The sequence below is a fragment of the Gymnoscopelus microlampas genome (genome assembly GCF_963454915.1).
Source record: "Gymnoscopelus microlampas genome assembly, chromosome: 1".
Classification (NCBI taxonomy): Eukaryota; Metazoa; Chordata; class Actinopteri; order Myctophiformes; family Myctophidae; genus Gymnoscopelus; species Gymnoscopelus microlampas.
In genome coordinates this window covers 3,730,885-3,752,826 of record NC_139962.1, presented here as the reverse complement: position 1 = coordinate 3,752,826, position 21,942 = coordinate 3,730,885, and the positions used below count along the sequence as shown (strand labels likewise).

Below are 21,942 nucleotides of genomic sequence, written 5' to 3'. Positions count from 1 at the left end.
CGGGGTTTCCATGAAAGAATCAGTGTCAGGTCAGTGTCTGACCCTGACATTCGGCAGTCCGCTGTGTATTCACCATCGTATAACTTTAAAGCCCAATGACAATGTTTATTGTCTTGGTAATGGTATCCCTTCCTATAGCAAGCAACTTGCAAACCTAATGCCCAACGCCGACTTTCTCCAACCTCGACATCCCAGCTGTGAGTCCCTGAGTCAAAGCCCTCAGAACCCAGGACACAGTACCAGTAGTCAAACCTCTCTGGGTTGTCAGGAAGCTGGTGTTCCTGGCCACATTTCACACTGGTCAGATCATCAGACAGGATCAGTCCTGGCCGGGCAGTGTTGGGATCCAGAATGACAGGAGTGTAGGAGACAATGTCCCTCATCTTGTCCCAGACTCTGAAGGTCAGGTTGCCCAGGTGTTTGCCCTCGTCTATCAGTGTTCCTGAGTCCAGCTGTGGGTCCTGCAGTGTGAGCCGGACTCTTTCCACTGTGGTCTTGTAGTTTCGCAGAGGTGAGACGTGTTCAGCTCTCAGATCCTCCTCTATGGCTCTGATTGTGTTGGAAAGAGTTGATATCTCTCTGTTCAGACCCTCGATCTTCTCCTTCATCACCTGACTCTTCCGCTCCTCTTCCTCCCCCAGTGCAGTGATCCTAGCTTCCTCTTCCTCTTGTAGAAACTGATGAAGCTTCTTAAACTGTTCCTTAATCTGCCTCTTTGTGTTATGGCTCTGGACCTTAATCTGTTCTGCTACTTGGTCACAGTTTGCTTTAACTTTATTAAAGACTTTCAGTTTCTCCTCTAAGAGCTTCAATGATTCCGGGACTTCCTCCTTGGGATCTATTTTCCTATGTTTCTCCTCCAAGAAGGTCTCACACAGGTGCTTCAGAACCCGAATACAGGCTGGATCATCCGTTGAAGGTATTTTACTACAAACTGGACAATACTTTATATCCCTATGTATGAGACCATCTTGGAGACAGGCTTTACACACGCTGTGGCTACATGACAGGAGAACAGGTTCTTCATATACGTCATGACACACGGGACAGGACAAATCCTCCGCTGAAAAATACAGCTGGAGAGCCATTTAGAAGGAAAAACATACCCTGCTTAAGACAGGAACGAGGCCAAGCCAATTAACACACCCTCTTAAATCTCCACCAGATAATCTCTAACATCATCAATATGACATCATATTGACGTCCAAATATGTACAGCATCATGATTTGGTGGATCGGCAGGGATTGGGATTCTGACTTTATGAATTCACAAAACTAGACCGCACAGGCCGGCGGTGCAGGCTGGGAACGCATTCCCCGCTCAGTTAGTAACACCCATTGTAACCATTATCCTATCCTATCCTATACTTCCTATACTACTACTAGAACCAGGAGACCTGGTACTGCCAGACCCCTAGTGGTTGAAATCTGAATGGCCGGGCTTCGCATGACGTGTGTCCCTTCTATGTCCCTTCTATGACGAAAGGGGGACAGACTTTTTTGGCTGGGGCCGGGGGACAAAGTGACATACCATGTATGGACAAAACAGATACAAAGCCTCATGTAAGCCCGACCCCTTGGGTCTGGCAACAATAATATATACTACTATAATCTAAATCTAATATCTAATCTAATCTAATATCTAATATATCTAATATCCTATCCTACTACTATAATTGAAATGACCTCCAAAGTACGTCCGGGGGTTGGTCAGCACACAAGCACTCCATTTGCCTCCAAATTTGCCACAGACTATTGATCAGTGCTCTGGCTAGTACCTAGGCTTCTTTCCCCACCTTCGATGTACTTACATATTGTACAGTTAATATAAAACTACATTGCACATTTTAGCCACAGCACCCCACCCTACTGCACATCTCCATACAGTATATGGCCATATCAGTTGGATCACCGGTGCAACGTAGCTGTGACGTAGCTGGTCGGGCCTAGATGTGTGAGGGCCACAAATCGGCCCAAACCTCTAGTCATAAGTGAAGCAACAACAAAAAGTAGGTCTTTAGTCCTCTTTTCAAGAGATTGTGATGCTCTCACGTGGTCAGGGAGGGCTTTCCAGAGTCGAGGAGTGGCCCAGCAGAGCAGGGGGTCATCCCTATGTTCCCCGGGTTCTATTCCCCCACTAAGGTTAGGGTTAGGGTTAGGAAGGCCCGGACACCCATGGTACAGAGCTTGGAAGTGGATGGGGGGAAATCTTTTAATCACGTGATCTCCCGGATCGGTTTGACTTGAGGGTGAAATTGGTCACTCAGGCAATAGAGAACAGCGCCATCTAGTGGAAATCCACTGAAAGCAAAAAATGTCCTTGGTAGTCTGAGCCTTTGGAAAAAAAGACGTCAAACTTTGAATGGAGGAAGGAGGTCAACAAGGGAAGGGGAGTTCAAAAAGATATCACCATTACATCAACAACTGTATTTAAAACAAGTGATGTTGGGGCACGGTGGCGCAGTCGGTAGCGCTGTCGCCTCACAGCTAGAAGGTCCTGGGTTTGATTCCCGCCGGGGACGCTGTGGGCGCTGGGGGCGTGTCTTCTCCTCCGCGTCATCAGCGCCCATACCCAGGGTGGGGTTGGCGAAAGGGCCTACTCTGTGTGGAGTTTGCATGTTCTCCCCGTGTCTCCTAGGGTAGTTAATACCCTCACAAAAACATGTAGTAATCCTGGTCGCTATACCGCCTCCCCCATGACAGCCGGGGCGCCTGATGGAGGGGAAGGGAACTGGTTGGAATAACGTGTTCCTTCCACGCGCTACGTCCAACCAGGGAAACTCCCCCCTGTCAGGTGACAAGAAGGTCAGTTGGCTCTCATGCACTGAAGGAAGCATGAGCTCGGCCCTGGCCTCCCTGGCTGTGGGGGACTGGTGTAGGGCTGGTGTAGGGCTGGTGTAGCGCCCAGGATCACTTAGGAAATTGGCACCGGGTGAAAAAAATGGGTTACAAAAATCGCGGGATAAAAATTATTTAAAAAAAAAAAAAACAAGTGATGTTGCAGTAATTGTCAGTGCTAACATTATTTTATTTCATTTTCAAGCTGTACACTCTAGATTACATATCCTCAATTAATTGATGTCTTCATGTTGTCACTGCAGAAGCCGTTTTGACTTTATTTGGCCCGGCTACGGAGGAACAGGGCTGTTACAGTGGATACAGTGGAGTCAGTGCTGCTAATGCTATATGAGACAGGCTGTGAGATTAATAATAACGTTGTTTTCAAACAGATCACAGCCATACACTGCTTGCTCAAGTTGCCTGGAATGTACACGGACACAGAGATCACAAGGTATGTGTAGATGACAAAGTGGAGATGACATTGTACACATTAGTTGGGATGATGTGTAATTTCATTGTCTTCCACCCCTAACAGTGAATTATGGCTTCAGTCCGGTGCAAGCAAGAGTCAGCACTACACAATGTAGATGTTGATTTACTATAGCTGTGAGCACAATAGTGATGGTGTAATTATGACATGTAGCCTAATTTACTTTGTTTTCTCCTCAACAGTGTATCATAGGTGTACTCCGATCCTGCCACGACGCAATGATATAAATGGTGAATTTGTAAGTGAGAAGAGTAAGACCCCCCACCAAACAGAGAATCTTAGCCTTACTCCAAGATGAAATGGAGCAAGGACTACCTACACAAGGTAGATTTTGAGTCTAGGAGTGATCTTAACCGTGACAATGTCTTAATTTATTTCCTTTACCCCAACAGTGAATCGAAGCCTTACTCCAGGCCTCAATGAAGACATAGCACCACAAGGTAAATTTATATTGACTGTAGCAGTGAGCAAAATGGGTTGCAATGGTGCACGTAATATGTTTAATTTCCTCTTCTCGTATGAAGAAGGTAGTGCACGCACATCCGTTTGGTCCAGGTGCTTAGACAAACAAAGTATAATGAAAAAGAATAAAGTCTGCACACTGGTGGTTGCAAAAAGCTCCAGAATGTATTGCTCGTCAACGTTTCGGCCTATCAGGCCTTCATCAGGACATATATTATAATTTCCTCTTCTCCCCCCAACAGTATAGCAGTAATCCTCAATGGTGATGTTGCAAGTATGACATGTAATAATTGCCTTGTAGGAAATCTTATCAGAAATCCGAGGAGAAACAGGAAAAGAAGAAGTCACAGGATTCCAAAAGGTACATTTTGATCAAGTTTGGAAGTCATCTTACTGTGGCAAAGATTTATTTGGGGAGAGAGATAATGATGTTGAACTTGTAAAACAAGTAATGTTATTTATTGAGATCTGCACCAGCCAAAGTACAGCCTCAAATAGCCTAAATCACAGGCAGACACATGGTTTGTCTGGAGATGGTGATGTCAAACAAGGCTCAATAAAGGTTCTTGGACGTATTGTTATGTTAATAGTTATAACATATGTAACAACAGTGCCTACACCAGAATTGGGAAACGGAAACTTTCAACCTTTCAGCATTTATTGTTTCATTCTCTATTTCAACAGCCAAGAAGAAAGTATTTCAGTTTCCCATATTGGAGGAAAGTACGGATGGAAATATTATTTATCACTTTCCACTGTGTTAGTGTATTGTTTCTGCTTCATAGCAACATAATTGGCTTAATTGCAGGTTGCCAGAGTGTGCAGTTGACAATTTAGCTGCAAGTTGTCTTTTTGTTTCAGACTTCTTAATGGCCTGATGAGTCTCTTCTGCCGGACAGCGTGGAGAGAGCTTTCAAAAGCACTGCCGAACTATTCTGTCATCAATGGTAAAAAAATAACTATTGTCAGTGCTAGTTATTTGTTGATTGTTTATTCACATTGTACATGCGTGACTGACATACCGGTATAACCTCTGTAATGGCTAAGTACTGTCAGTCTGAGAGTTCATATTTGTCATTGTTTTGATTGCAGAAGCCGTTCAGAAGACATTCAGAGAGGCAACGGAGAACCAGGTCAACCATGTTTTGCCAAAAGTCTCCTTTTAGGGAATTTCAGCCCCTGCCTCTCTAACGTTCTCTGCACGTCCCTGCTGTTACGTTAAAAGACTTTAAAGCTTCAATATGGACCGTGTATGTGCACATGTTGAAGCTCTGAAGTCCTGTAATGTAACGGTCGGAGATTAAAGAGGACCTCCGTTACAGGCAGAAACTTAATTTCCCCTTCGCTTCCACCCTGACGAAGACGAGGACATTCCCTTCAGTTGGTTCGGTCCAGTGACATCAGCAATGATGTCAACCAAGTGACGTCATTGCTGAAGATATGATTATAAGTCAGGCTTAGTTTCACAAACCTCTTTGTAAACAGACAAACATTTGTAAACCGGCAAATATTACAAAGTAAAATATACATTCCAGCAGTCCGAGGGTAAAACTCAACTACAATTTGAAAGAAACATACAAGGTGGGCTCTAAGCTAAGCAAGTCTTTAAATGGTTACACTATTACCTAAACACTGAATAAATTGCTTTTGGATCATTGTTACCGACGGGAAGAAGGTCAATTGTCAAAGCTTGCATAGATCCTTGGTAACTGGACTCACTTTTGATCTGTAGAAAATGTCTCTGCTGTTAAAGCAGACAGATTCTGTAAATAGCGCCACCAGAACAGAGAACCCAGTACTTTTGGGCATGTCCAATCAAAATGGCCGGCGTAGCATTTCCGTTAAGCCTGTTGGAAGACCAGGCGGAGGCCCGCAACAGCTGCAACTAAGCCACATAAATGGCTCCCGCAAAATCAATTATGCTAGCTGCCAGCCAGCTCCCACAGCCAACACACTCATCAAGCCTGGAGACGACTGGAAGAAAATTCTGAAACTCCTCCCAAAGGACACGAGGTTGAAAACTTTGGATGTGACTGCTACTAAAGGCAGTGAATTTGAAGATTACGGCCTAAAGAGGGAGCTTCTTATAGGAATCTTTGAGATGGGCTGGGAAGAGCCATCCCCCATCCAGGAGGAGAGCATTCCCATTGCACTGTCAGGAAGGGACATCTTGGCCAGAGCCAAGAATGGCACAGGAAAGAGCGGAGCCTACCTCATTCCCTTACTCGAACACATTGACCTGAGGAAGGACTGCGTACAAGCTCTGGTCATTGTGCCGACAAGAGAACTGGCTCTGCAGGTGAGCCAGATCTGCATCCAGGTCAGCAAACATATGGGCGGGGTGAAGGTCATGGCGACAACAGGCGGAACCAACCTGCGCGATGACATCATGAGACTCGACGAAACGATACACGTGGTCATTGCTACTCCCGGCAGGATTTTAGACCTCATCAAGAAGGGAGTGGCCAAAGTCAACCAGGTGCAAATTATCGTCATGGACGAGGCCGACAAGCTCCTGTCCCAGGACTTTGTGGTGATGGTGGAGGAAATTCTGGGCTTCCTGCCGAAACAGAGGCAGATCCTGCTTTACTCTGCGACGTTCCCCGTCAGCGTGCAGAAGTTTATGAATTCTCACTTACATAAGCCGTACGAGATCAACCTGATGGATGAGCTTACCCTGAGAGGGGTGACTCAGTATTACGTCTTTGTGACCGAAAAGCAAAAAGTTCATTGCCTTAACACCTTGTTCTCCAAGCTCCAGATCAACCAGTCCATCATTTTCTGCAACTCCTCTCACAGAGTAGAGCTCTTGGCCAAGAAGATCTCCCAGCTGGGCTACTCGTGTTTTTACATTCACGCCAAAATGAGACAGGAGCACCGCAACCGCGTGTTCCACGACTTCCGAAATGGCCTGTGCCGCAATCTCGTCTGCACCGACCTCTTCACAAGAGGAATCGACATTCAGTCTGTCAACGTGGTCATTAACTTTGACTTTCCCAAGCTAGGGGAAACGTACCTTCACCGCATTGGCCGATCTGGCCGTTTTGGACATTTGGGTCTTGCCGTCAACCTGATCACTTATATCGATCGCTTTACCCTCAAGGACATTGAGGAGCAGCTAGGAACAGATATTAAACCCATCCCCAGCACCATTGACAAGAGACTGTACGTTGCATAGTAAATAAAGCAATAGCCAGCACTCCACAAAGTCCTTCTGGTACTTTTAATTCATATGCAGCACGGACAACGGCATACACGGACGCGTTTCGGCGTCAAGCCTTCCTCAGCGTTATTTTCTATTCTATACGTTGCATAGCACCACAGCCAGAGCAGGGTACATGTCAAGCCTCGAGCAGATCAGTCAATCCTTCATGTCCAGACGCAACCTATTGTGTCTTTGATTTTTTTCCCCCATTTTACGGCGTGGCTCTGTTGGAGGAGAACCATCTAAATGGGTCCGTCTGTGTCTGTCCGGGGCTAATCTTGCAAACTGCCACATGCCTTGTGCACGCTGCCAGCAGGGCCAAGCAAGTACCTCCAATACGTTTTTGACATTATGTTTTATATATATTTTTTGAAAAATGTAACTTTAATTTAATGATATGATAATAATGGAATGGCGTTCGGGATCGGACTGACCACGTGAAGTCCCAGATCCACACGGGGGCCATGCCGTTATCAAACCCTATCTCATTAATGTATAGCTTCCATCCGTCTCCCTGCTGTGTGTATGCTGATGGATCCATTCAGAGTCCCACATCATGAAGACACCAGCACTCTGATGGATCCATTCAGAGTCCCACATCATGAAGACACCAGCACTCTGAGTGGAGGGAAGCGGGGGACCAAATTGAGAAATATATAGTGCTGAGCGTTCACTTGAGAAGCACTCTGCTGGGTGAAGCTGAAAACTGAATTTCCCCCATGGGATGAAATAGGTCTAATTCATTAGTATTATTATTTGACTCCTCCAGAGCCATGTCGTAAAACATATTTTTTTTCCTTCCCTATTCTCCCTATGCATGGCCATAGATTTAATCACCTGTTTTAAACCTTATTTCCTTTTGAAGATTGTACTTTTTTTCCCCCTTCATTTTTTGGATTTGGATTCTAGTTATAACTAGAGAAACTGTTTCCAGTCATTGTTTTACATTTTGTTTATTTTTTATTTGACTGCTGTTTTTTTTTCTCCACAGATGCATTTTATATCTGCAAACTGTAACTTATTTGAAGTTAAAGTACCATCTGTATGTATTAGAGTATGTTACTATACTTTAATTAGTACATCTGTGTGCTTGGTATGTTGATACAACAGAAGGAGTACATCTGTATGGTACAATGTTAATACATGGTCCTCCAGGAGACCTTGAATCCGACATGACATTGTGGAGCAGTATCTCATAGCATTCAAAGACATTTTTCTAGATTCTACACAAATTCTTTCTACTGTAAATTAGCCTAGTTCTCAAACTTTTTTTCTGCCAAGAACCCCGAAATTATGTGTATTTGGCCGCGGACCCCCCCATCGGAAATCATTTCGTGCCAGGGACCCCCAGAAGAGAGGATTTGTGTTTTTTTTTAAACATCTAAATTATTCAACATCTTTCAAAAACCACATTGTTCAAAAATACCAGATACAAGCTCACGGCGCGGCACAAAGTGACACACTGTGAGCTTGTAAATCTGCTATTTTTGGGAACCACTGTTCTAATCTAAACCACTATTCTAAATCCCAAGAGTTTTCTGAAAAATGTTTGCTATATATAGTAGTAGCAGCTTTATTGTCATTGTCACAAGTACAACGAAATTAAAAAAGTGCCAACCGATCATATATAGCTAAAATAATATATTACACAGATGCTATGCATAGAAGCAATATGTAGGCCTACTTTCCACACAAAAAAATTGGGTTTTGGGTTTGCCATGATCAGGAAACGTGGATGTGGCCCCCTTTTTTTTTGGGCCAAAACATACGTTTGAAAAGAAATAGCGTAACAAAATCAACATGGATGGTATGCACACATCCTCCTATACTTCTACAAAGCTCTGTAGTAGTGGTGGTGAGGCCAAAATCTCTTCTGCCCGGTTCTCCTCAGTGGCTGGAGCAGTTGAATTGACCATTGCCATGTGCACGGAACAGCGAAGCCCGTTTTTCGATTTCACCAAATCTCAGCTGTTTATTTGGGTTTTTGTGTGAAAGAATGTCGCCATGGTTACCGCTGCCCAGCTGTGGGATGGCCCCGCGAGCTATGGGACGAACTGCCTCCCCGGTTGCCAGATCATGTGCGCATATCCCCCCACGGGTATGGACTACGCACACACACACGCACACACAGATTCCGTACATTTATAGATACTGTAGATTAATCTCTCAAGAACAGATTCCGACCTGCGGTGGAATCTGTCGGAGCGGTTCGTCCTAACCAGTGCGCATTGGCTAAAAGTGGGCGTGCCTTCAGATCAGGAAGTGGGCCGCGCTTTACCCAATCAAATGTAGTGGGCGGGGTTCACGTGTCCATCCACCATGATCCACCCTCCCCCCCTCGAAACTAGCCGAAACTAATTTAACAATAGCGTCCTCGGAGCGGACAAAACCACGGAAAGATATTCACATTTTAAATTACTCTTTCATCATAGAAACAAGTGGGCTTATAACCAAAACCATCCATGTTCTCTGGGAGAAGTGGTGTTAGTGTTCCGTGTAGAAATATTGTTAGTGGGAATGAAAACATGGTCGCACCAACCGGAAGTGATGCGCTATAGGCAGACATGAAACCGGTGTTTCCCTGCGCTCTAGTCTAACATTATACTCCTGCCAGACTCCACAGAATATCAGAAAAGCAGAGGTCGCTGTTTTTCATTTTCTGTGGGGTCTGGCTACGCGAGACTAACTGTAGATAGGTCGATAGATAATTTCCCACCTGCAGTGCTTTCACCCAGAATGAAGAGGTACTAATTTGTAGATCTATATACAGTAATAGGTCTAAAATCATCAAATTGAGTCTTTAACGGAGAGTAATTCTTCTAAATAATGAATCAATAGAAGTTTACATCTCTGATTGGATTATTATTTATGGTTTAATCTTGTAGAAAACAAAATCTACCACTAACAAGGCAATTCAAATATATTCATATACACTTTTTGTTATAAAATACACGCAGAGAAAATGTTTTGTCATTGAATTTCTGCTTTTATGTCTTGGTGGCACCTCGACCCATGATGGACTTCTTAGTGTTTCTCTCGGGTTTCAAGAGGATTATATAACACTTTGGTCCAAACAGTGCCACCAAAATCCCAAAACTAGATGCTAAAATGGCAAAGACCTCCACAACGTCTGCATATTTGCCTGGAGAACTGATATATGCTGGGATGAAGGCTATCCACACGGCACAGAAGATCAACATGCTGAAAGTGATCAACTTGGCTTCATTGAAGTTGTCTGGAAGATTCCTTGCCATGAATGCCAGGACGAAGCTGAGGAGAGCCAGCAAACCGATATAACCCAGTAACACTGCAAAGGCGATCGTAGAACCCACCACACACTCAAAGACTATCTTATTACTGTGGTATTGTGTGTTTTTATGAGGAGTCGGTGAGGCAGACACGAGCCAGGCCGTGCAGATTATCGCCTGGACAAAAGCAAGAGCCAGAACGGTTCCTCTCTGCTGCATGGCCCCGAACCACTTCAGAATGTCTGCGCCCCCAGGCTCGGAGGCCTTGAACACGACCAAAACCACCATAGTCTTCACCAGGATACACGAGACACACAGCACGAAGCTGATCCCAAACGCTGCGTGCCTCAGCTGACAGGTCCACAGTCTGGGACGGCCAATGAACAGAAGTGAGCACAGGAAACACAGTTTGAGTGACAACAAGAGAAGGAAGCTGAGTTCGGAGTTGTTGGCGCGCACCATGGGCGTGCTTCGATGATAGATGAAGATCCCCAGGACGATGGCACAGATAAGCGTACCCAGCAACGAGACGGTCGTCAAGGAGATGCCCAGGGCCTCGTGGTAGGAGAGGAACTCCACGCTCTTAGGGACGCAGCGGTCACGCTGGGGGCTGGACCAGAAGTCCTCTGGACAACTGTTGCACTCTGTAGAGTCTGACAACGAGGGCGGGGTTAAAGGGGACAGAGAAGTACAGTAGCGTCCTAAAGATAACATACAGCAGGGGTCTTCAACAGGGGGTCCGGGACCCCTAACGGGTCCTCAGAGTTACTACAGGGGGTCCGCCAAATCTTTGTGATATGATTATTTGTTTTACCTTAACCACTTGAACCCTAGCATCCTTTTTTCTGAGGAGAACTTTAGCCAAAAATAGCCGATCTACAAGCTCACAACGCCTCGCGCTGCGAGGCGTTGTGAGCTTGTAGATCGGCTATTTTTTGGCAAAGAGGTATACAGGTGCAGAGGGAAAAAAGAGCAGACCAAGTAAACAAAAAAGTGTAATCTTTAACACAATTTTATACAATATAGAGGGGGGTCCCTGCTTCATCTCTTTCTCCGCTAGGGGGTCCTTGGCCTGAAAACGTTGAAGACCCCTAACATACTGTACATTGCTACATAAGAACCCACCGGTCTCATTGCTGATCTCTCCCTCGGAACAAGCGATGCAGTCAAAGCAGCAGACAGGTTCTCCCTTCCTTCTGGCCACACGGGTTCCAGGAGAACAGCTCTCACTGCACGCTGACCGAGGAGGCTGCGGAGGAAACCAATCAGTCAAAAAATAAATGACATTCACATCATGAGCTCATCATCATTAGCCCTTTAGAAAGCTCACAACTTACTGTAGGGAGCAAATTCATTAATGAGCACTTATGTAATTAACACATTCCATGCCAGAGTTTAATCATAATGTACTCACCCACTGCCAGCGATTTATTTTTTATTTTTTTGTTTTTTTCACCTCACCACAGACCTCGCTAAATACCGTATGATCGCGTGTTCAACTGTTTGTAGACACACAGGGTAGTTGTGTGAGTGGCCCAGAGAAGACATTTTCAATCGGCGACATTCCATTTTGCAGTAGTAACGGTTTCTAAAACCCGTTTCAAACAGCGTTCAGCGCGGAGAAAAACGACACCGAGATAATGGCGATTTAGCGGAAGCTTTAGAGCGGCGGCGGATGGGAACGAAAATCTTCGATTGGCGTCATTTCCGTATCCGGGTGTGCTACAATGAAATGTGTCACTTCGAGAGAGAAAAAACAAAAACACCACTTCGCGTAGGCTACGTGATTGGCCCGCTGCGCTGTTATTTAGGTTCGCGTAGATCTACGCGATTGGCACGCAATGTGTTAATAATGATGAACTCATACATTCATTCACCATTCATTTATCATGAATTCATCATTAATAAAACACTGTTACTTAACCAAAGTTAATATAGCATAAGTTAAGGGCCACACATGGTGGGTTTGTAGATCGGATTTTTTTTCGGTGGCTTCTAAGCCCAGGATTGTGAGGAGAGAATTAACAGTGAATTAATGTATGGGTTAATCATTAATTATGTGTATGAATTTGCTCCCTATAGTAGGATGTGACCTGCTCAAGTGACCTTTGTGGATTCAAAGCTCCAGAAGATTCTGTCTTCATCAAGGATGAGTTGTTCGTCTCCGGAGGCGGACTTCCTGAACAAACCTACATTGTGAACCTTTACGCTTCCATCAGGCAGCCACGCCCAGTTCATGACATCATAGATTGGTAACGCGTCGCCACTCTCATCAAATGTTACATGATCTCCAAATGATGTGGTGAAGTTGATCTTTTCCATGTAATACACAAGCTGGAAATGTATGAAGGGCAAGCAAGTAAATCAAACAAAAATAATCTACTGTATAAAATACAGTTGACTTGAAGTATTCACTATCTGGGCATTAAAATGGGACATTAATACATGGCCAATAATAAAGCGGCCATGTTTTTTTCAGCATGGAAAACACCTTCAGTGTCCCAGAGACATTATATTAAAAAACTAAAAGATAGTGAAAATAGCTGATCTACAAGCTCACAACGTGACACAATGTGACACAATGTGACACAACGTGGCGCTCACAACTTGAGCTTGTAGATCTGCTATTTTCACTAGTTTGAGTCCCGTGCAAACATCTAATTTCTCTTTTGGGTCTTGAGCTAAAAAGTTTGGGACCCACTGATCTACCTCAACGTTAATTATCCTCCAAAGGCTTGTGTATAACAGCGTTTCCTGCTCCAAACAATGAACAACATTTACTGCCAGGCAATTACTATACATCACTATAAGAAAAATGATTAGCAATACTTTTTTTTTTTTTTTTTTTTTACCTATGTCCATTTTCCATGCTTTTTGGCTATTTAGGCTATCTGGCTGCGGACCCCCATCTCAAAATGTTTTATTCCAGCGACCCCCAGAAGCAAAGGTTTGAGTTAAAAATGTTTATAAATGTTCACTTTATACGTGTGTGTGTGTGTGTGTGTGTGTGTGTGTGTGTGTGTGTGTGTGTACCAAATATCTAAAATGACGTTACTAGTAACATTAACAGGTAAACTCTATCACACCTGCCATGGCTGTATGGTCTGCAAACTGGCACAGCTGTGCCCGGCGAAAGGCCCTCTTCCTGGCACACACTGCAACATGTCATGGAGGGCATGGGCCAGAGCGTACACAGCCTTGTACACGTTATACTCTGGCCTGAGGTCAGACACTTCCAGCAGGGTATTCTCTGATGCTCCTAGGTCCTCTAGTCCAGTACACACCCCTCCACCAGCGTCCACCCACTCTGACGGAAGGGGAGCAAATTTACACTGAAACGCGTTCTCCCAAAACTGCCTCACCTGGAGAAACACAACGAATACTTGAAGAGGTGGTGCCATGGTTTTGCACCTTTTCTGTTTTTCATGTGTCTATGGGGTTGATAGAACTTCATTAAGTTTTTATGGTGTTTTATGTCTTCTCTGACTATTTTGAGTTTCTTCCTGGAGGCTGAAACCTTGAGGGTCAAAGCAGAGCAGGGCCTTCGGCGCGCCTCCTTCCGCTGTGTTCGCAATAACACAACAGGTGTGGGCATGAGGAGGAGGAGGGACTAGGACAGGTGGGTGGTGCTAAGGTGGTGGAGGAGGTGCTAAGGTGAGAACCAGGTATACTTAATGAACTGGAGGCGTGTCCACATAAAAACATAATTTTTCTGTACACTTTTTTGAAAAAAAATCTTCCTCCTAGTATAACCATAATACCTGATGATTATGTTTTAGGGGGGGGGGGGGGGGGAATCACTGAAAATCACGGCACCCCGTCTTTAAGCATAATGTCACCTTGCTAAAATAATGGCCTAAGTCAAGTTTTTCAGAAAAATATAAAAACTGATTCAAAACAAAACTATATGATATAGTAACAGCGCCTTCTGTGGCTGGATTGGTTGTGGGACAATGGGAAGAAAAAGTTGTACATGACTCCAATAATAACCCCTATCATTCAAAGATAAGATTATACAAACGGTACATTGATGATATCCTGTTATTTTGGGAGGGAACACAGACTGAACTAATGGACTTTGTATCATATCTCAACAACTCAAGTTTCCTGAAATTCACTTGTGAACAGAGCATTGACAAGATTAACTATTTGGATCTAACTATATCCAAGAATGAAACTGGAATGATTCAGACATCTATTTTCAGAAAAGACATGGAACGCAACCACCAACCATCCTGGACACCTAAAGGACAACATTCCAGTAGGTCAATTTTTGAGGCTTAAACGTAACTGTTCAGATCTTGATGACTTTCACTCCAAACAAACCATTATGAGTACTCGGTTTAAGGACAGGGGCTATTCTTCCAATTCTATTCAGAAAGCCATACAATGTGCCAATAGCTCCTCCCGCTCTGATCTCTTATCTAATGCACCAAAAACAAAGAATCCAAGTCGGGCTTGTTTCTGTACTGAATATAACCACTGTGCTTCACAAATCAAAAAGATACTCAACAGACACTGGCATGTGCTCCAAACAGAGCCATCTGTGAAAGACCTCTGCAAATCCCCACCCCTTGTTGCATTTAGGAGAGCACCCACAATCAAAGATACAGTCATGTACAAAAATATGGTTCAAAAGAAGACCACATGGCTGACAACAACTGGAATGTATAGATGTGGTAACTGTGCCTGTTGCAACAATACAACAGATAAGAAATCATTCAATCATCCCCACACTGGAAGGAAGATTCCTATTCGTGAATTTATCAACTGCAAATCGACACATGTGATTTACATGTTGTTATGTCCCTGTGGTCTAGCATACGTAGGACAAACTAAAAGACCCCTTAAACAAAGAATATCAGAGCACAAAACTGCAATCCGTACAGGAAATATGGATTATGCAATTGCAAAACATTATGCTGAAGCAAATCATGGTTCACCCTCTTCATTGAAATTCTGTGGGATTGAGAAAATTGTGATGCCTATCAGAGGAGGTGATATTCTAAAGAAACTGGCCCAGAGAGAAATGCAGTGGATATACACACTCAACACTATGACACCCAATGGACTTAATGATGATTATAGCTTAAAATGCTTTTTGGGTTAAAACTATCTTTGATGTACTGGATGTGTTACTTTGTTACTTTAAGATGTATGCCTCACATTATCTGTAATTGCCTGTGTTCTTGCATACTAGTGATTGGACCTTGGTGATTAACTTGAGATTTCAGCTGTTGGTGAACTCTGACCCTTTGTATAAAGTGAGTTGAATTGATGTGATATGAATGCTCTGAGGAAGGCTCATAGCCGAAACGTGTAAGCGTTCACTTTATTGGTGTGCCAATAAAAAGTGGAAATGTGAGTAATTTGTCCTCCATTTAATTGACATTTTTTGGATGTGCTACCTTTTGGGAATTTTTTTAATTCCCTTTTTTTTTTAAACTATATGATATCTCTTAATCATTTCACCCAAAACGTTTATAACAAATTATGACTATTAAAATAAAAATCACACTGTCTGTCAGTTATGTAACATACTGTAAGAGATTTAAATAGGTTTAAATAGGATTAAATCTGACTTGGGCCAAATGATTACTGATTTAGGTCATTTTTGGCATTTGTTTTGCTTATTTTTTGTGACTTAGGTAAAAAAGAAGAAGCTTATTTTGGCCTAAGTCACACTGGGGAGTTAGGCCGGGAGGGAACAGCATGATCCTCTTCAATTAGGAGATTTTACCAGAGGTGGCCAGTGTCATGAGGAGCTGACTTAGAGTATGTTTTAACAGTGGGCGAGTCTCCGGACGATCCCTTACGACATCGTCCCCCAGCCCACTTCGCCTCTTCGCCCAGCTATTGCCCGTAGTTGCCGGCTCTCATAGACATATAATGCACTTCCGGAGAATACTATCCTGAATCGCCCCCTGTTAAAACGCACCATTAGGCAAAAATATAATTTTCATCAAAAAATTACGTAGGCCATTTAGTTAGCAAGGTGACGATACATAACAATACCGTGTGAATATTTAAAAACCTATTTACCTGTTTCCTAGGCTTTTCACTTCCTGTGTGTGATCCACTTCCTGTCGATTTGATCCAATGAAATCCAATGAAACTGGTCAGATGACTAATGATATCCAATGAAATCCGACAGGAAGTGGAAAACACACAGCCTAGGAAACAGGTGAATAGGCCATGGTTGAAATGGCAGCTTAAATGCCACACCTAACAGAAGACTCACTAAGGTGTTGTCAGGATCGTTGTCAGGATGTATTTTTAACAGGAAGTCCCTGAGACCTGGTATCTCGCCACGACGGATGGCAAGACCCAGGACTCTCAGGTGTGGCATGAAGTGAGGAGTCTGGAGGATGTGAGGTTTCATCCAACCCACATCGGATATCCATTGCAGACCGGTCACATTCTGCTTCACCACCTGTTGATTGTGTCGAACAATATGGTGTATATAGTGTAAAAAAAGAAAGAAAATACACAAGTGCTGCCCATTAACACATCGGGTGCCGATCACGGTCTGGACCGTGTTTTCACATAGTAGCGCTCTGGTGCCGGTCACGGTCCGAACCGTGTTTGGTGTCTTTTTTTTTTTTTTTTTTCCATACGGGAGGGGCTGGAGCAGCTTTGGGATCACCCACGGTGAATCTGACAAGGATGGGCCAGATGCATCATCGTGTCAAAAAACATGGCGCTATTTTTGAAAAACCTTGAAAAAGTGTGCATATCTTTGAATATTTATATTTTTTAAAGCGAAAATTAACTGATATCTTTGCTTTGTCCCTGGCACAAAACATTTTCAAATGGGGGTATTGCCATGAAAAAGGTTGAAAACCACTGCTCTAAATCAACACGTACAGTATGGTAACCCGGGCCCAAACCTCCTCCAGCAGATGAACTACGTTGATCCCGTACACGAATTCGATGACGACGCGAGCCGTGGACGTCTTCATCACGGTGACGATCCTCCGCAGTTCGGCCGGGTCGCCGTCCCACGGCACGACCTCCGCGTACGCCAGACAACCCAGACCGGACTGGTCCAGCTCGGACTGGAGGATCCGGGCGGCGTCGCGGCCGTAGTCATCGTCGTTAAACAGCAGTCCTACCCAGGTCCACCCAAACCGCCTCATCATCTGGAGCATAGCTCGTATCTGGAGGCATTGGTGTGAAAAAGTACTCAAAAGTTTGACTTAAGTAAAAGTATCAATTCTGCAATGTAGAAGTACTCCGTTAGAAGTAAAAGACCGGGGGAAAACATTTACTTGACTAAAAGTACAAAAGTATTGGTATCAAAATGTACCAAAAGTAAAAGTACATTTCTTTTGTGGAAAATAGCACATAATATTTATCTGTGGAACAGACTCAGAATAAATGTAATGCCTATACTATACCTGGTATAGTACATGTTCAACACCATGTACATAATGTACATTACATTACATTACAGTCATTTAGCAGATGCTTTTATCCAAAGCGACTTACAATAAGTGCATTCAACATAGGTAGGGAACAAAACTACTAATCACCAGAAGTATTAAGTGCATTTTCTGCTAAAACAACACCTACTTTCTTAAACAGATGAGACAAAATAGCAAAATCAAATGAGCAAGAGCTAAAACAAATAAGTGTATTGACTAAAGAAGATCCAATAAAACATGAGTACATGATATAGTATAACATGTACATGTACAGTGATGATCATCTACAAGGAGTGCTGAGTGCACAGAACAGATGGCGTCCTGTAGGACTCCCCTCACCCCTCTCATGGCCGGTTCAACCCCCAAGGGGAGGCATGCGTTAATCCGACAGACCTTTTCTCCGACTATGTGGCATCCGCGTGCGGTTAGGGTTAGGGTGCGGGTTTGGCTCGGGTTTACTGTTTAATGTCGGAGCACTGCGCTGTCGGAGGAATGCGCTGTCGGACTAACGTATTGCACCCCAACCCAAGCCCCCAGAACAGAGCAGTGAAGCAGTGATCGTTTTTTTCCCCTCCCACAGCAATTAGATTGTTGAGTCAGAAAGTTGAGCCGTACAAAAAGGATTCTCGCTAGCCAGCCAAATTTTAGATTATATATTATATAAATTAAATGAGTTCTTAAAAAATCGAAGTGTGAAACCTAATTTAGTTTTTATGTTGACCATAATAATTACTATTAAACCAAAACCTATACCTTCGTTACCAACACATGTTAAGTCTGTAGACGTTCACCTGGGATGCAGAACTTGGGATTGTTCTAAAAAAGGATGGGAACAGATCCCAGTCACTCAAACAGGAGCACATGGCATGGTAACTAACCTGCAAAAGGCAACAAAAAAAAAACATGTTTTGTAATAATACTACATGTCTGACTCCCCTCCGGTGGCAAACCTGTGTGTCTCACATGCTTGAAACAAGTGCCTGTTACAAAAAGGAAAACAACATCATATATTAGTCATGTGTGACTACGACGTGTCACATATGACAAGCACGCGTGACGCAGCGGCAGAACGCAGACTTTAATCAACCTAAACAAATGGTTAAGACCCGGAACGCCTCTGTGTCATTTTTGAATTTGAGCTAAAAAGCATTATTTTACACTTTGGCTAAAAATGAAAATAGCGGATCTACAAGCTCATATAGCGCTATGAGCTTATAGATCTGCTATTTTTGAGAAACGAGAAAATGTGTGCAAATTAATATATTTATATTCTTTCAAAGCGAACATTTTTTAACTCAAATCTTTGCTTCTGGGGGGTCCCTGGAACAAAATATTTTAAGATGTGGGTTGGCGGCCAAATGCATATAATTTTGGGGGTCCTTGACATGAAAAAGTTTGAGAACCACTGAAATAGAAACATACGTTTTTCAGAAAACTGTTGGGATTTAGAAGACATTAGTAAGAATCGGCCTCAGGTCTTAATGGGTTAATGGAAAGGGTGAGACTCCCAAAACAAAAAAGTAATGTCTTGTTTTAATCTCTCATCACAAATTTCTTGTCACCTATCTATACAACTGTTTATACCAATCATAAAAGTAATCTTCTTTATAATAAACAAAGTTCAGATGCTGAAAGCGACAACAACAAAAAACAAGGCAGTGTGTGTTTGCTTGTGCACAACATGGCTGACCCGCATTAAGTCAAACCTGAAATTAGTTTATACAAGCTCATCACGCTATGAGTTTGCAGATCTGCTATTTTTGAAAAATCATGAACATTTGAGCAAATCTTTGAATATACATTATAACTGAAATCTTTGCTTCTGGGGGTCCCTGGAACAAAATATTTTGAGAGGGGGGGGCGGGGGTCCGTCGTGGAATACATATCATTGTGGGGGTCCTTGACATGAAAAAAGTTTGAGAACCACTGATATATACAGTAGCAACATAAAAAAAATGTTAGGATTTAGAAGACATTTGTAGAATCCCCCGGAAGCCAAAATTTGAGTAAAAAAAAATCACATTTTCACGATTTTTCAAAAAATAGCAGATCTACAAGCTCTTTTTGAATAGCCAAAGAAATCTAAAAAAATTTCAAGCCGAACACTTACCATGGGCACTTTGTACAAACCTAGAACACTAGAGATGGCGATCGATTGTGTTGAGGAATCGTCGCCCACGATGCCGAGCACCGGAGGAGAGCCGACACAGCGCTCGTCCAGCTCAAACCGCTCCTCTCTCCCACTGGACATGGACAACGCTGTGCGGAAGGCAACTCCCAGCGTATGACAGGCGTCATAGAGACTGTAGCCCAGAGTCACGTTGGGCAGCAGGCCGGCGTTTCTGTTGATCTCGGTAATGGCGAAAGCCATGGTCTGGGCGTACCTGAACCCTGGAATGTTAAAACTAACACACACACACACACACACACACACACACACACACACACACACACACACACACAATGCCACTGTAAACCTTGAATATGTATATCTTTGTAGACATCGATTGAAACCTTTATTTATTCTCGAAAAAAGAGCATTGAGGTTTGCCCTTGTTTGCAATGCGTTCGAGATTACATACACACAAAAAAGAGAACATTTGTAAGTTAAAAGCAATTACATGGTGAGGTAGGGAGATTTAAGAGCAGGTGATTAAATTGTCCATGGGATATTGGGGCATTAATTCTTAGTTTGAGTGTTCCATGAAGCAGAAATCAGATTTCCACAGTTCAGACTGAACAGGTGGGACCTCAAGTGTAAGCCAGTCGCTTGAGCGGGTCTGGTATAGGTGCTTTTTTTCCCCATTCTAATAGCAATGTAAGGTAAGGTGGTACCTTCCCATCAATCAGGGGCGTCAAGGCCATTCACTGTGCGTACGACACGACACCCTCACTCTCACAGATCCGTGATTTCATACCCCCCACTTTTTGAAAAAATAAAAAATCTATATTTTTTGTTGATAATAAATTGGTAAAATCAGGCAAAAATAAGAATTAAATAACCTAACCCTAACCCTAAAACCGAAATAAAGTAACCAAAACACGAAAGAAAACTAACAAAATCCGCGCCAAAAACGCAACATTTTGAAAATACAGAATTTGTTTACATTTGACAGTTACAATTGTTGGCACTCGGTGCCGCGCTATGAGCTTGCAAAGTAAGGGGTATAGTCCACCGAAAGTCCTCCCCCCCACCTTCTGAGAGCCTGTGACGTCCCTGCCATCAATAGCCTTAAAAATAAAGTGATACCAGTGCCTATATCTTCTCTCAGAGACATAATACAACATCAGCTAATCCTGTGGTACTGTGTATTATTGTTGCTTCTTGCTTCCTATTGTATTTGTGACACTCACCCATAGCACGTGGGGTCTTGTGGCTTGAAGATGAAAGACAGCTCAGGAAAGACAGAGGACGAGTGGATGGGAAATAAACCGCCCAGAATAAAGTCCCCGTCCTTGTGGATTCGGTCGAGATTGAACCGTGCCTGTAACTCACAAGAAGAGGAAGGTGAGGAAGACAAAGGGGAGAATGCAGAGAACAATATCAACAAGGTCAAGTGCAGGTATGAAAGCATGTGTACGAATAGAGAAGCCGTCATGACTGTCTTCCCTCTGCTTACCCCTTTCCCAAGTTGTTTGTCCAGTTGTGGTGTTTTATACACAATGCTATGCCATCCCCTGTGCCAGTTCAGTAAGTCATTACGTAATATTTCACAACACCCATCCAGACAGAGGCAGAAGTAGGGGCAGGGCTTAACAATCCTTTCATATTAAAACTAGAAAAAGTGCTCCTCGGAGCACAGGTCTCCTTGTGGCCTCCTGGTGGCGCTATAACAGGCCAATGTGAAAAGGGTGCAATTTCTTCCTCGGCCTAGTGGGAATGTGCGTGTGAAATTTCACGGAAATCGCACGCTGCGTTCATGATTTGAAGCATTTTGTTGAAAACGGACCAATCCTGCAAACCTTAGAAGCCAACCTTAGCCAATGAGGATGGAATATGGAAAACCGGACAAATCCGTGTTGATCGCATGACTATAGAGATACTGTGTACCGATTTGCATGACGTTTGGATAAAATCTGTAGGAGTAAATGGGTTTTGCACAAATCGGCCTCCTGGTGGCGCTATAACAGGCCAATGTGAACATTTTAGGGGCAGAGGTTCTGAATTGGCATCCAGGGAGTGTGTGCGCACAGTTTCTGAGCGAGCGGGGCAACGGTGCCGGAGATTAGCTGCTTGCAGACAGACGGACACACACGGACGGACGGACA

General features: G+C 43.6%; 2 protein-coding genes across 3 annotated transcripts; one reads left to right on the top strand and one right to left on the bottom strand.

Annotated features, from left to right (window-relative positions):
• Window positions 1-5,528: 5,528 nt before the first annotated feature.
• Window positions 5,529-6,971, top strand: LOC311049109 (putative ATP-dependent RNA helicase ddx6; the record flags this gene model as incomplete). The annotated part of the gene is made up of 1 exon (XM_084062570.1): window positions 5,529-6,971. The coding sequence occupies one exon, from the start codon at window positions 5,529-5,531 to the stop codon at window positions 6,969-6,971; it is 1,443 nt and encodes a 480-aa protein (XP_083918696.1).
• Window positions 6,972-9,961: 2,990 nt separating this feature from the next.
• LOC311055328 (extracellular calcium-sensing receptor-like) lies at window positions 9,962-20,072 on the bottom strand. Of its 2 annotated transcripts, XM_084071476.1 has the most exons (6): window positions 19,804-20,072; window positions 18,465-18,551; window positions 17,137-17,406; window positions 12,353-12,580; window positions 11,372-11,495; window positions 9,962-10,899 (listed from the first exon to the last, which is right to left on the bottom strand). In XM_084071476.1, the coding sequence occupies exons 2-6, from the start codon at window positions 18,534-18,536 to the stop codon at window positions 9,986-9,988; spliced, it is 1,608 nt and encodes a 535-aa protein (XP_083927602.1). In that variant the 5' UTR covers window positions 18,537-18,551; window positions 19,804-20,072; the 3' UTR covers window positions 9,962-9,985. The 2 variants fall into 2 exon arrangements, with proteins under 2 accessions (XP_083927602.1, XP_083927603.1); XM_084071477.1 differs by lacking the exon at window positions 18,465-18,551 and having other exon boundaries at window positions 19,804-19,894.
• Window positions 20,073-21,942: the final 1,870 nt, after the last annotated feature.